The sequence below is a fragment of the Symphodus melops genome (genome assembly GCF_947650265.1).
Source record: "Symphodus melops genome assembly, chromosome: 13".
In the NCBI taxonomy this organism is placed as follows: domain Eukaryota; kingdom Metazoa; phylum Chordata; class Actinopteri; order Labriformes; family Labridae; genus Symphodus; species Symphodus melops.
The window spans coordinates 4,714,413-4,727,446 of NC_136703.1; the positions used below are offsets into that span (position 1 = coordinate 4,714,413).

At 38.4% G+C, this 13,034-nt stretch overlaps 1 protein-coding gene across 2 annotated transcripts; it reads right to left on the reverse strand.

Moving 5' to 3' along the window:
* Positions 1-178: 178 nt before the first annotated feature.
* Positions 179-12,959, reverse strand: LOC306833424 (interleukin-17 receptor D). 2 transcript variants are annotated; one of them, XM_079358670.1, is made up of 12 exons: positions 12,504-12,959; positions 7,269-7,353; positions 5,905-6,063; positions 5,342-5,460; positions 4,238-4,361; positions 3,803-3,841; positions 3,529-3,674; positions 3,322-3,396; positions 2,435-2,501; positions 1,993-2,136; positions 1,734-1,906; positions 179-1,505 (listed from the first exon to the last, which is right to left on the reverse strand). In XM_079358670.1, exons 1-12 carry the CDS (start codon positions 12,624-12,626, stop codon positions 966-968), a joined length of 1,794 nt encoding a protein of 597 aa, XP_079214796.1. In that variant the 5' UTR covers positions 12,627-12,959; the 3' UTR covers positions 179-965. The 2 variants fall into 2 exon arrangements, with proteins under 2 accessions (XP_079214796.1, XP_079214795.1); XM_079358669.1 differs by having other exon boundaries at positions 1,993-2,139.
* Between the last annotated feature and the right edge of the window lie 75 nt (positions 12,960-13,034).

Sequence of the window (13,034 nt, forward strand, 5' to 3'; positions counted from 1 at the left end):
ACAATTGTATTCATATTTATGTTTAACATGCAGCAGACACCTTCCTTGTTGCTTTCATGTTCAAACTTACAGTATAAAAAAACATCTACATGTTGATTTAATTTTTATTTTACTTAATGTTATGGTTGAAATTGAACAACTTTTTGTTTTGTGCAATTTTACATTGGAAAATATACTCTTTTAAATTGTTTTACATTTTTATTCAGTTATTTTTAAGGCATCTCTTGCTGTTGATGAGGACACCTGTTTGGATCTTAATTCATTAGATGAAAATATGCATGACATTTCTTCCCAAATTTGACAAAAATATAATGTAAAAGATACACAAAATGTATCAACACCAGCATGAAAAATGACACTTGAATGCATCAGTATGAATATCAGAAATGCACATGTATGAATGAACAATAATCATTAATGTAAACATGCATGCATACATTGTTAAAAGTATACTTCACAGTAAACATTTAAGAGTAACTTCATTACGTCGTATATAAAATTCATAGTTTATGTACAATCCTGAAAATACATTTTTCAGTTCCTCATAGCTTTTTATTGACATCAAAAATAAAATATAGAATCTTTTAGATGTATTTATAAGAATAGTATAGCTTTATTGAACATGACCTACATTACTGGACACTTCTATACAAATCCTTCATGCACATATACATATTATATAGCATGTATATGCATTTTAGAGGTCAGACTGCACGGTTACTACCGTTAGAGCACATCAGAGGGGGATGTGATTGGTTGGTTGTTTGCTGTAAGGGAACATTAGCAGTGATAAGATGTGTAATTGTCTCCCTGTAGCTGTGAGCTTATGCCTTTTCCTGTCTAACAACAGTTGTGTGTTGATCATGAATGTCTGTTTTTCAGGCCAACTTTTTTTTAAAATCTATACCAAGGACCACCATAAAAGTCAGGAACTATGGGTGACTTTTTCTTCGGTTTCCCTCCTTCTAGCTGCGCCTCTTTGCCCTCATATCCATCCCCAGCTCCAGGATAGCCTTCTGCAGAGCTGCTCCAGCAGGTAACTTTGTAAAGCCTTCCTCTGAGATGTTGTTTATCTTCAGGTATCCACCCGGCCTGTGTAGAGCCACTTTGTGGAGATGGGAGAAGAGCAGCGGTAGGTCTTTTGTTAGTGTATAGTGAGACACTAGCCTCAGCTCAGTTGGGACGTCTGTCTCCTCAGAGTTCTCAAAAATGACTGACATGTATTTTGAAAGGTCCAGACCCCTGGCTTTCGCTCGGCCCACCTCCTCTCCAACAAGCTGCACAGCTGTGTCAGAGCTGAAGGTGTTGGATTCAAAGTGACAAAGTTCTCCACCTTCTTCTTCATCAACATTTTCATTGTGGTCTGGCTCTGGAGGCTTGGGTTTGATGTTGAGACCTGAAGAACAGATCACCATGATGAAGTCGCTCTCCTGGATCTGACGACAGTACCAGGCCATACTGCCCTCACTGGCCACGCTCAGAGAGTCCCACAGATCCAGACACACCTGGTAAGAAAAGGAACAAAAGTGTGTGAATTTAATGATCGGTTAAATCCTACAACAAATCCTTAACAACTTTAATAAAGAAATTATTCAAAGAAATAAACATGAGTTATGAGTTTACTTTCGAAAAGCGCACACTTTTGTGAATTTATGATACATTTGGGAATGTAGGATTCCAGTTTAACAGAACAACTGAAGCAGAATAAATTAGAGCCATACTATGTCCATTACCTGAGTGGCCATGTGCTGTTGTATAAAGGACCCTAACTGCATGACAGCTTTGATAAGAGCAGGGCCATCATTGCTGCTGTAGCAAATCAGAAGACGAGGAGGGATCTGCCGACTTTTGGGCAATGCCACCATCTCCTCCGGAGTCCCACTCTCTTGATCCTGCATGATGAGATCTACAAGGATGACACAAAGATGTGTTATTAACATTTATAACATGCACACAGTGAATTTACAGAAAGGATCTGGTTTGTTTGTGTACCTGGCTTTATGTTTAGGCTCTTCATGGGCAATTGGAGCCTCCTTCTAGTGAGAGCAGCCAGGGAAACTACAAGTATGGCTCCCACAGCGAGGCCTAGCGGAATTATCAGAGCCAAGGAGGGAGAGACGGAGAGTGGAGGCGTTCCTTCTGAGGGTAAATTAACCATTTAGTAACAGATCTGCTTAAAGGAATATTTAGACCTTTAGGAAATGTAACTATTTGTATTTCTGTTAATTGTACGATAAGAAGGAACTAAGGTTATGTCTTAAGGCTAGAATTGGGGGAGGCAAAATGTTGCTTTGTTAATGTTAAAAACAATTAGGATGAAATACAGATGTACTCAAGATTCTGTTCAACACATAGACTGTATATATAACTCATACGTTATACATCCACAACAAAAAGTGAAGAGAAATAAGTACGATAAAATCAAACTGAATACCTTTTCTTATTCGTAGGACCTGGACATTGAATGTTTTCCTCACTGCGTCCACCTCGTTAGCTGCAATCTGTGACACAATTTTCAAAAGGAAAAATCCTGTTTAAATTGGGAAATTATATGATGACTCAACCTCTCTACCAATGAGGCCACAAGACCCCAAACTGGGTGATGGTATATGAGGATGAATCGAGGGGAATGATAGTTCATAACATTAGTAGCGGTTTCCTTTAGATTTTCAACAACATTGGCATTCACTTGTAGTCATCAGTCAAGCCTCCTGATGATTGTACGTTTGATATTCAATGTCCTATTAGCGTAATCTCAGGCTCTTTACCCGTCAAGCTCTGCTCATTGACAGGCGTACTTCTGTAACCATGTTTCATTTATAGCTAGCTACCAGGTTCGTGGCACATTGTACTGCAGTTCTATCTGAGATGAATCGTGGGAACAGTTAAGTCAGTCGTTCACAACGTGACCTAACTTTGACTACAAACAACTCTGGCAACCGCAGAAATCCAAAACATATGAAGCTATTTGCTCAAAGTAATTTGTTTTTGACAGTTTTTGTCCTGTGTTATAAGTAAAGGTTCATTTTGGAGCAAAAATATTTTTTGTATATTGTTGTGTTAAACAACAACCTCTTTTTAGAATCAGAATCAGATTTATTGGCCAGGTATGCTCACACAGTGCTGTGCACTATGAACAAAAGTATAACATTAAATATAACAATAAACACAAAATAAGCAAATATTCAAATGTACAATATAAAATGCAACATATACATTTAATATTATTCATGCAGCACAAAGTCAGACGTTTTTATCATGAAAGTCAATATTCGGTGGTAGTTTTCTGAATGCTATCAGTTTTCATAAACTTGATTTTACCTCACAGGTGTAGTTGGTTCCTTCTTGAAGGTCGGTCAGCTGAAAGCTGTGGTGAGTTTTGTTCTTGAAGGAATTCTAAAGGAAATTAAATGAATGATCAAAACCATTATGAAATACATGAACTGGTAACCTTCATATAAAATCAATGATAGACAGGAGTTATTGATGTACTGATTGAAATCAAAATCTGAAGCTGAAAGCACTCACAGGTGTAATGTCGATGTATTTCTTCTTGCCGTTAGCGTAGCACAGAGAGAAGTAGCTTCTGATGCCCAGGTTTGGAGGAGCGAGGTTAAACGTGACCTTGATGGCACTCCCTTCCTGCTCCACCTGGATGTGTTTTGGATACCAGTCTAAAAAATGAAACATGGACAGATGTAAAGATAATGTTACAAAGAGACATTAAATCACCAAAAGGCCGTATTACAGCAGACATTTCTTTGTAAACGATGTGGAATTAACCCAGAGATGTTTTAATTACCTCTTTTGCACTGCTCCAGACCGTTCTTCTGTGCACATGCTGCAAAAAAAAGGGCACGAGTGAGAACTCATCAATGTTTATACAATATTATTACTGAGAGACATGAAGAAGAGTAGCTGTTTGGAGGGCAGAATATATGGGATGTTATAATAACTATATGTGACGTAAACGAGATGACAGACACATGATCATGGCTTTGATATGTACCCTGAAGAAACCATCAACTCTGTGAATTCGACTGACTCTCAGTGTGTGTGTGTGTGTGTGTGTGTGTGTGTGTGTGTGTGTGTGTGTGTGTGTGTGTGTGTGTGTGTGTGTGTGTGTGTGTGTGTGTGTGTGTGTGTGTGTGTGTGTGTGTGTGTGTGAGTGCGGGTGTCTGTGCGTGTGTGTATGATTAAGAGATAATATCCAGCCTGGAGCTCAAAGGGGACTCACAGCGTGTGGAGAAGATCTTGCTTCGGTAGAACTTCTCCCACTCCTCAGGCACTGGCAGAGCCATGACAGTAACGGCATACTGAGACCCCAGGGAGAGGCCGGGGAAAGGGTCTGACTTGTACACCTGCAGAATACAGCAGAAATAATTTGGTGGTTTTCCTAGACAAGCTGTATTTTTGTGTTTCATAAGGTGATACGTCATTGCATTTTATACCTATCTTTAATAATGAAACAGAACAGCTTTCTTGAGTAACATGACATTTCTTTAAGAAATGAGGTGTGATTCTTATTCACATTTTCACAAAGGGGATGAGTAATTCATATTTATTTAGGTAACTTTGTGTTTAAATTGTTAATGTTATTGTCTTTATCTTTTTTTCAGATCTTGTAAATGAATACCTTTTGACTGTTTTCTAGATTTTAATCACATTGTATATGGTTCCTGAATATTTTTTTCCTCATGCTCTGCTTTCTTTGCACAATAATAACTTGTTGTACTCATATCAAATGTTCTTTTCTTGATTTTCCTTCAAATTAAAAGCCAAGACAATTTCATTTCAGCAACCAGGCAGTTCAAAGTGCTTCACACTCGACATGATCGGCATCAAGGCAAAAGGAAAAATAAACATTCAAATAGAACATTTAACAGAAGCTGTCTGTTAAAAGTTCTCACAACATTTGTGAGCAGCGTGTCATGTCGTACATGAAATGGTATGTAAAGACCTTCAGGACATTTTCGTAACAAGACACTACAAAAATAAGAGGCTTCACTTCTGGTATTTACAACTTGATCGTTTTATCCTCGTAGTATGATGTCACTGTGATGTTTTCTAAAGCATACAACCATTTCACAGTTACAAAGCTGATATATTATGTCCAAAATCTAAAAGATGAAAGTCTTATTCTCTGAACGTTTTTGATATAACAGCAGAACAATTCGGATTCAAATTCATTCAGTGATGAAACAAAATGTCAAACTAGAGATTAAGTAAAAACAAAGCATTAACTTTTCTGTTTATCCAAACTCTAAATAAGATGGGAACATTACAGTGAGTAAGAACTCCCAAGAAGAAGAAAAGCCCAAACAAGTGGGGCCCCTCTTACCCTTTGAGCATGTGACGCTGGGAGAGAGAGGTTACGGTGGAAGAGAAAGAGCTGACAGGCAACACTCGAGCCCCCCAAAGCCTGTAATGACACCTGGAAGCCCCGCAGGAAGGCGATCCCTGCAGCATAAACAAAGGAACAGAGCAAATTTACAGACTCAGCTGCAGCCCATCTTTCAAGTTGTAAATATTATTCAGTGTCAAATACATGTGTGCGCTGCATGTGCTACCATGTTTAAGCTCACAGTCAATTAAACTATAGGCTGAAGATGAGAGTTTGTCATCAGTCACCGCCTGAGTCCTATACACAGATTTAATAAAAGAGCTGTCTGTCAAACTTTTCTTTAACTTTAATAATTATTACAAAGTGTGCCACCCTGAAAGTAATCTTGTTCATGTCAAACCCTGGCAGATAAATGACTTCAGGGTCGATATGTTTGACATTTCAAAAAGTCTCAAAGCTTGTGAGAGACTTTTGACAAATTAAACCATTGCATGACTTTTGCCAAATTTTAAATACACATCATGATGTGTGTATTTGAGTGTAAATCTGTTACAACATACCATAGTAACTGGGCTTCCAGGATACAACAACAGTGTCAGATTTGGGGTTTTGCTCATGTACAAACTCGACCTTCACATCATTTGGTGCTTGGACATAGTGTTGGCAGATTTTAGGGTCTTCTTCTCCGAGCAGTTCAAAACACGGCCAAGGAATACAACCTGCAGAGTATAAAAGAATAAATAGTATAAAAGGTATTCAAAGATTTTCAGTACATAATGATTTCAAAACAATAGTCAGTTTGCAGTAGAATTCTTGATGTTAAACAAAAATGGATATTGAGCAGTATTCAGTTTTTTCAAACAAATATACTATTTATTACAAGTAAGCAATGTAATAAATAGTAATAAATTATTAGGTGAAACAGGAATAAATAAATACAATTCTGGGGGCACAGATGGCCTAGGAGTTAGCTTGCTCCCCATGCAAGGAGGCAACAGTCTCCAAAGCGGGCGGCCTGGGTTCAAGTCAGACCTGCGGCTCCTTTCCCAACATCCGTTGAACACATGGTAACATGTTGATTTAGCAGAAACAATTTCCCTTCATTATTTACCTCTACTTAACTGTTGATGTTAAAAAATAAATATAAGCAATAATTAGCACCAAGCATAGGGTGACGTCTGAATATGCCTTTATGTCAATCAGTGCTATAGCCAAGACCACTGCTGACTTAACCACTAGAACAACAGGACTAATGGCAAAGTTCAATACTGATTTGTCTTGGACGTGTCAATTAATTTTGGGGTTGCAGCTGTTGCTTAGCTAGCCAGCTTATCACGCTAACAGAACCTGCTGCATTACTGCATTACTGAAAAGAGAGTCAGCGTTTTCCCAAGAAGAGAGCTTCCTTTGAAAAGAACCACGAAATTAATAAGCTGCATTTTATACAAACATACCACAAGTGTCTATTAAAAACAGGGCAGCTCATAATGAAGCGTATGTTTTACTTTCAGTCTGCTGCATTACCAGGTAAAAAACTCCCCACAGGAGCTTTAATATTAAACTGGAATCAATGGATTGGGGGGGGGGGGGGGGGGGGTTGTACAATGGGATAACCACAGCTTTCTTCATTTACCGGATAAACACATTGAGCGTTTTCATCACCTCAGCGATAACTTATCTAAGCGTTCTTTATTTGCTCTTAAGGCAAGCCAAATCCTGAGAACAAGAGCAAACATCAGCTCTTAACAATGCATATACTGTTATGTGGCTTGAAGTTAAGGGCATGCAGGATGGAGACCTGGAGGGTCTTTAAATCCTAAAGTCAATGCTAGGACACACTTTCTCAGTACAGTATAAGTAAACAGTAAAGTAGAAGCAGGTTGGTTTAGCCGGTGAGAGTGCAGCCTGTTTAAATCACACTTACTTCCAAATGCATTCATAGATTTAAAGCCCAGAGCCCTCTTGATGTCATCTCGGGTTATCCTGCAGTATTCACATCCTGGTCCCCCCTACAGAGGAGAAAATCAAAACAAGGGATTTAGTCCAAAAATTGTCATCTGCTTTATTGCCTTGCTCATTAAAAGTTTTACGCCTGTGTTAAATCAGGAGAGGAATCTGACGTTTTTAGGTCAGGTACTCAAAAACAAAAGTCATTGAGCTGAAACATGTGTGGTTATGGAAATACTGTACTGAAACATTGACATGTTTTAAATTCAAACATAGCATTGGTCCATGGTTTAAACAATTTCAGAACAGTGTATGCTCTTAGAGTGAGAGTAATTGGGCAAGAATGTGTTAGAGCGCTGCTTATCAATCAATCTTTATTTGTATAACAAATGTTATCTGAGGAAACGCCAAAGAGCAGATAAGCCCTTACTCTTTGCTACTATATATAATCTACAAAGACCCAACAATAATCCATAATGAGCACAGCACTAAGCACTAAGTTATTGTGGCAATGAAAAACAGCCTTTTGAAGGCAGAAACCTCGAACAGAACCAGACTAATGTTGAACGGCCATCTGCTGAAACTGTGTTGGGGTTGTAAGGGAATGGAGATAGAAGCAAGGGAAATAAGAATTACAAGCAACAACGAAAAACTAAAACCCAAGGCACTTTAAAAGAAATACAATTAGGCTTTTTATAAGTCATAAATGATTCTCCAAATCAAAAACTGTAGGTTTAAAAAGTCTTGCTTAGGAAATAGAAACCAAAAATCATCCTGTCCTAAGGCTCCTGTCCCCAGAGCCAAGTCTTCATTATAGTGCAAAATAACAGTCAAATATAAATCAGGCCCTTCTTGTTTATGTTATTCATCAAATTGAAAGAAACCTCCAACTTAACTTGACCTCCTCGTCCTACAGTATAAGGGTTAAAAGAGAATACGTTAACTTAGAGTTTGTGGCTGAAATACACAACGAGTGACCAAGCGGTGTTGATGACCTTAACATTATACATGATCAGCAAACAACCCGTGAGACCTTTGTGCTTGTGTTGAAGCAGCTTCATGCTCTTCCCAGTTCACCAATTTGTTCTTTCCACCTGTTTGTTGATACTGCGGATGAAATTATAACAATGATATAAAGGCATGACAGCTGTTGTTATAATGTTCAGTCGGCCATCTTGGATTGCTGAGGCACTTTTGTTACATCATGTCTTGCATCTTAAGATGAACAGAAGTAGAAAAGCAAATACGCGATGAATTTAGATGACAGACAGTTTGACTCTATGAATGCAAACAGCTAAAGATGAAGAGAAAAACATGATTTTTTTTCTATTACATGTAGCCTATATGACTGACTGAATAATACTGACAGTATTGATCATTGTTAGCAGGCGTTTAGAGGTGAGAATGAAGCAGGGCTTGTAGGTCCCTCTCAAATCTTAAATGTTTATGTCAAACAAGTCTGCATTACATAGTGCAAAATAACAACAACAACAACAACAACAACAACAAAAAATCTGTCTAATACATATAGAACAAACAGATCAGGTCCTCATTATTCAATAAACTCTTGGTGGACAGCCGTCTGACTGTTTAAACCTTCTCAGTAATACTAGCTCATTTTTCCACACTGGAATGTGGCTGTTAGGAATAACTCCGCTTTCGCCTCGAGATGTAACCGTATGGCCTACAAATCCTTTTCCTGCCTGCTTTTGGAACTAACATATCCCTAAATCAAGCCTTCTTTGAGGGTTTGCACGTTCATACTTGTTTGTCCAAAATACTTTTTTCAAACTCTTCCTATCACAACAAAACTCAGAAACAGTGAAGGGCACTGATGGCGCATTACAAACAGAAGCACAGAAGTTTACAAGCTGTTGAAACATATGGCAATAAAACACACATCAAGGGCGACGATAGCCTAGCAGTTAGTGGATGTCCATGTACAGAGGCCTAGCTCTTCAGAGCACGGCTCGGGTTCTCATCGAGCCTCCTTTCCCTCACCTTATCTATTTTCCTGTCTCTAAAATAAAATATCCTTAAAATGAATCTAAAAAGTAAAACAACACTTCAGGTGGCTAACAAGAAGAATCCAACAAATTGATGTGAGCTCACACACTGGAATTAATTCTGTGTAAAAAGACCTTGTTTTATGTATATCTCTCATCCTCATTATTTAATCTGATTTGGTCTTGTTTATATTTTCCTTTTCCTTTACATTTTTGGAAAATCTTCACAAATCTGCTACTACTGTATTTCCAATTTACAGTGTCCACATTTAAAAAAAAAAAATCTCCTTTAACGGATGAATGTGCAACTTTTTGATCCAGTAGATGTCAATATTCTGAAGCCTCCGCTCTCCTCCAAAGACACACCTCCATCGCCCTCCAATCATGTTTGCATGAAGGAGTTATCCAATAGAACGCACCATAATGAAGCGTAAGTGGAGGAGAAAAAAAGGCCTTGGCTCAAGCTGCAGTTGTTTTGGCATGTGATGTTAGCAGACTTTGGTTGGCACGCAGCTTAGTATTGTACATAAATTGACACAGAATGACGAGATCTAAAGACACGTATGTGACAAATAATCCAAATAATCAGTGAGTATGTTCTTCTTCTTTTCTCTAATCCTTGACTAAAACAGTTTTATACACAAGGCCGTCCTATCCATGTAAACATGACGTTACCACAGCCCGACCACAACACAGCTAGTGGAACTCATGCTTCTCACTCACTATCGACATAACTCAGAGAGACATTTACAGAGCATAGACTTGATTTCTGCTTTATTTATGTGTTAAATATTGCACTCCACATAAACAAATGAGTTTTTTGTCTGTGTGGAAAAAAATACTACATTACAAAAGTCCAGCATTAAAAGATTCAGCATCCCACATTACTGAGATAAGGTTATTTTTTTATAAACTTCATTTACTAAGCGAAGCAAAAAAAAGGTTTCCAAAATTCCAAACGTGCACATGCTTTTTATTATTGGCTCGAACCATCTTTCATCAAATAAACATGTCTAAAGAAGCATTACACACGTCATGATAGCCTTCCTATAATGGTCAACCCTCATGATGTTCTTGCCAGTGTCAGTTTCAGCGGCTCCTGGTTTCTGTCTTGAACACTTACAGTCAGACCAGAAAACTGAAAGTACAAACAAATATTTAATAAAGACAATATCAATCATGTGTCCAGGGTCCTGTGATAACTGAGTGAAATCAGAATGTGAGTCAATATGCTTTGATGTGGAAGCCTTACTTCTAACTCAGTCAACCTGACTGGGGATGAGGAGCAGGTCTATATACTGAAAACTTGCCCTGCAGGTTTAAAGACCATAACTCGAACAACAGGTGGAGAAAATGAGAGAGAAAGAAATGTGGCGTCTTCCCTCAGGCAATGCGAGCATGAAAGTCTGCATGTCTGTGTGTATTTGTGTGGTTCTCAATGGTAGCTGAACTGTCAAGTGAGGTAATGGCCATCACAAAGTCTTTGTAGCCTAAATTGTTTCTTGCACGCAAGCTGATGAGAGAACATACGACATAATTAGCTCACCTGGCACAATGGAAAGATTCTCCACAACGCACTTGACAGAACAATTTAGGAAAACGCATAACTTCATCTGAAGGCTCATTTGGTTCAGCCTAGGTGAATGTTTTTGCTGCTCCTGTTTCAATATGATTTTGTGGTTAATATTGACTAAAAGATAACAAACATCAAAACCTTCAAATGTGTTTTTCTTATATAAAAATCTTTGTGGTAAGACTCACTTAAAGATGAAAGAAACACACTGTCAAAATGTCTTTCTGTAAAGTACTTAAAAAAACCTGAAATACACTAAACTCTAAAATTAACTTTACAGTATTTTGTTGTGAGTGAACAAAGTCTTCAGTTTCACCCAGCGTGCCACGGAGGTTTGAATTCTTTTTCATATTAAAAACCCTTTCAATCATCACAAAGAACCAGGTGCCCTCCTTTAATGTCAATCTATTGGCTCAGTTCTTACTATGTATAAGTTCTGCTTCAACTGTGTTTAAGATTTTTTTTTTAAGTGCCACCTTGTGCAAACATTGTTTTAAATGGTATACATTTGCAAAATTCAGATACATTTCTGCCTTTGCATTCAAAAAGACCGACTTTCCATGGAGTGTAAGTGTGAAAACAGCGGATGTCTCATCACAAATTTTCTGAAGAAAGATTTTTCGTCATTAAAACAGCATAAATATATCTATGCTGCTTTGCATATCTGTTAACGTCTGACCTCTCAAAAAAAACAAAAACAGCTGACATTAGACACTGATATCACTTAACTAATTTAAGAGGATACTAAAGAGGTGATAGAGGCATGTGGTAGATCTTTATGAAAGGCCACTGTGTAATTAAATAACAGTTTTTAATTGCTGGGATTTCCCTATGTTGTTACTTAATGTTTGTGTTTGGCTGTAATTCTTGTCAAAAGAGATTTTTTAATCTCAATGGGACATCCTGGGAAAGAAAATGTGTTGTTACTTCTTAGGGGACCCTAACCCTTAATTTAGAACCACAGCTTTAAGTTATGATCAAATCAGCCAAATATTTATTATTTTTGTGTTGCTCTCTTTTTGTTTGATTTCAATATATGCTTCGAGTAATTGACAAAAAGAAAACTTTTGAGTTACAAAAAAGGAGCAGTGAGTTGTTTAGAGCTGCCTAATGATGTCATGTGCTGCCTCTTTTTCTTTAGGTTTCTTAGTGAGTCTTCTCATCCCAACTGGTCAGAAGTGCAGCGTGTGAAATAAGAAACAATCTCAGTCTGGTATCGTTTGAATCAAAGAACATACCTGATAAAGTAGTCATCTAACTATAGTGATATGATTGCATAACAAAGAGGACAGCTGCCAATATTAACATCAAAGAGGCAGCAAATAAATCTTCTGTCGGTTTCAGTTATTAAACCACAAACAAGTCCTGGTGGGTGGCTGTCGCTTGGAGGTGCTCGGCAGCTCCTCCACTTTATACGACAGAGAACAATGTAAACATGCAGCTGGAGGAGAAGCAGCGTGTTACAGTTCAGGTCAGCTGTGATCCATAAGTGTTTTAAACCAGACTACTTAATAGAAACTAAAATCGTAACTGAATATGGAAATAAATGTCGATGTTTTGAAGTCGCTTGAGAGGAAAGCCTGCTCACGTCAACAGAGCAGAACTCGGGTAAAAGTTTGTGAATCCAGCTTACCTGTCGTATACAGTCCAGACTGCAGTCATGAGGAGTGATGGCAGCGGCTGTGACATCCTCCTGAGCCACGAGCTGCTGCCCCAGTGTCAAAAGATGGAACAAAGCAAGAGCTGCCTTCCACATAATGCTAAAACTGGCACCACATTCTCCAACTGTGAGCTCCAGCTCTCAAACGGACTTTTATACACACTCTGCCTGCACTGAGTGGCTATCAGGAGCTGCAGGAGAGTGCAAACCTGTGTCAGAGTGTCCGTGTGAGAGAGATAGAGAGAGAGTGACAGGACCATGGGAGGAGGGAAAGACAGAGACGACGAGGGGAGTGGTGTCTTGAGGCTACGGGTGGAGGCTCACTGTACATGTTTAAACAGTGACGTTGCCAGACTAGTTCATTCTGAACAGTACAAGCAGAAGGCAAATGGCAGGTTTGGCTCGAAAAGACAGTTTATGGTTAGACGCCTGAGCCAGGAGACAGTGTTCATTTCACGCTCAACATAAACACACATGAATGATTGACATATTTTCAAAAGGAGG

What these genes read in the sequence shown, in the direction of transcription:
- LOC306833424 (XM_079358669.1), bottom strand. Translation starts at nt 12,626, where the DNA reads ATGTGGAAGGCAGCTCTTGCTTTGTTCCATCTTTTGACACTGGGGCAG. An exon ending in ATCTATGAATGCATTTGGAA is followed by an intron (nt 6,064 to 7,268) that starts GTAAGTGTGATT and finishes TATACTCTGCAG; the next exon opens with GTTGTATTCCTTGGCCGTGT. An exon ending in GGTCCTACGAATAAGAAAAG is followed by an intron (nt 2,140 to 2,434) that starts GTATTCAGTTTG and finishes ATTTACCCTCAG; the next exon opens with AAGGAACGCCTCCACTCTCC.